Source organism: Lolium rigidum, chromosome 4 (assembly GCF_022539505.1).
Source record: "Lolium rigidum isolate FL_2022 chromosome 4, APGP_CSIRO_Lrig_0.1, whole genome shotgun sequence".
NCBI classification, from domain to species: domain Eukaryota; kingdom Viridiplantae; phylum Streptophyta; class Magnoliopsida; order Poales; family Poaceae; genus Lolium; species Lolium rigidum.
The window spans coordinates 147,986,939-147,988,426 of NC_061511.1; the positions used below are offsets into that span (position 1 = coordinate 147,986,939).

Sequence of the window (1,488 nt, forward strand, 5' to 3'; positions counted from 1 at the left end):
TAAGTAGGCGGAAGGGCAGAGTCGGGGGCCTGACGAGGGGCCCACACCATAGGGCGGCGCGGCCCCCTTGGCCGCGCCGCCTTGTGGTGTCGCCACCTCGTGGCCCCACTTCGTATGCTCTTCGGTCTTCTGGAAGGTTCGTGGCGAAATAGGCCCCTGGGTCTTCGTTTCGTCCAATTCCGAGAATATTTCGTTACTAGGATTTCTGAAACCAAAAACAGCAGAAAACAGAACTGGCACTTCGACATCTTGTTAATAGGTTAGTTCCAGAAAATGCACGAATATGACATAAAGTGTGCATAAAACATGTAGGTATCATCAATAATATGGCATAGAACATAAGAAATTATCGATACGTCGGAGACGTATCACTCGCCATCTCCAGCTCCGACCCTTGGCCCTTCTCTTCCTAACCCTCACAACTCCCCTAGCTAGCTCCCTCTCCGGCCCATCGATCTTCTCCTTTCACCGCATCCAAGAGAGAGCTCCGTCTCGTCCTCGCTTTTCCTTCCGATGCCGCACAGAGCAGAGATGGTGGCGCCCAAGGGGTGCGTGACGGTGCCCGTGGGCGCCGACGGCGAGGAGCAGCGCCGCTTCGCGGTCCCGCTGGGCCACCTCAGCCACCCGCTCTTCGCGGCGCTCCTCGATGAGGCGGAGCGCGAGTACGGCTTCCGGCACCCGGGCGCCATCGCCATCCCCTGCCGCGTCGACCGCTTCGTCCAGGTCGAGAGCGTCATCGACCGCGACCTCGGCGAGCACCACCACCAACACCTCGTCGATCTCGACAACTGCGGCGCCACCGTCACCGGCAGCCACAACCACAGCCACATACACCTGCCGCGCTTCGTCGGCTGCTTTCGCGACTAGTGAACTTTCCTCGATGGGACAGACCCAACCACAGATTGAGGCGCTCGATGGTTCCAATTCTTGATCTTTGTTGTTTACGGTCAATTCGTTGGTTAGGGCATCTCCAGCGGCGCGACGCATTTCGGACGTCCGAAATGTCCGTTTGAGTCGCGCGGCGGACGCGAGACAGACCGTTTTTGTCCGCGCGTCCGTTTGCACCCTGGGGTGGCTCCAGCGGCGCGACGCATTTCCGCGTTTGCATCAAATATGAAGTTTTGAAACAACAAATAGGATTTCAACGAAGTTATAGTTATTACATTTAAATTTTGAAAATTCTACATGAAAATAAGATACTAGTCCTCTAGGCATGATCTTCATGGCCAGCCATGGTCCATTGATGCTCAATCAGATCCGTCTGCAGCTGTTTGGAGACGGTATCGTTTGTGACTTCTACATTCATATGTAGATAGTCCTCCCAAGTAGAAGCTCCAGGAATTGGCGCAACCAACTCACCTTGGAATTCCCACTGGTTCTCATTGCGGCCATCAGGACGCTCGTTCTCAACGATCATGTTGTGCATGATCACGCAGCATGTCATCACCTCATGCATGGTCTTCAGCGACCATGTTCTTGCCGGGTGAC

General features: G+C 55.0%; 1 protein-coding gene across 1 annotated transcript; it reads left to right on the forward strand.

Moving 5' to 3' along the window:
• Positions 1 to 377: 377 nt before the first annotated feature.
• Positions 378 to 957, forward strand: LOC124649218 (auxin-responsive protein SAUR32-like). Its single transcript, XM_047188873.1, has one exon. The coding sequence runs from the start codon at positions 514 to 516 to the stop codon at positions 865 to 867; it is 354 nt and encodes a 117-aa protein (XP_047044829.1). The 5' UTR covers positions 378 to 513; the 3' UTR covers positions 868 to 957.
• Positions 958 to 1,488: the final 531 nt, after the last annotated feature.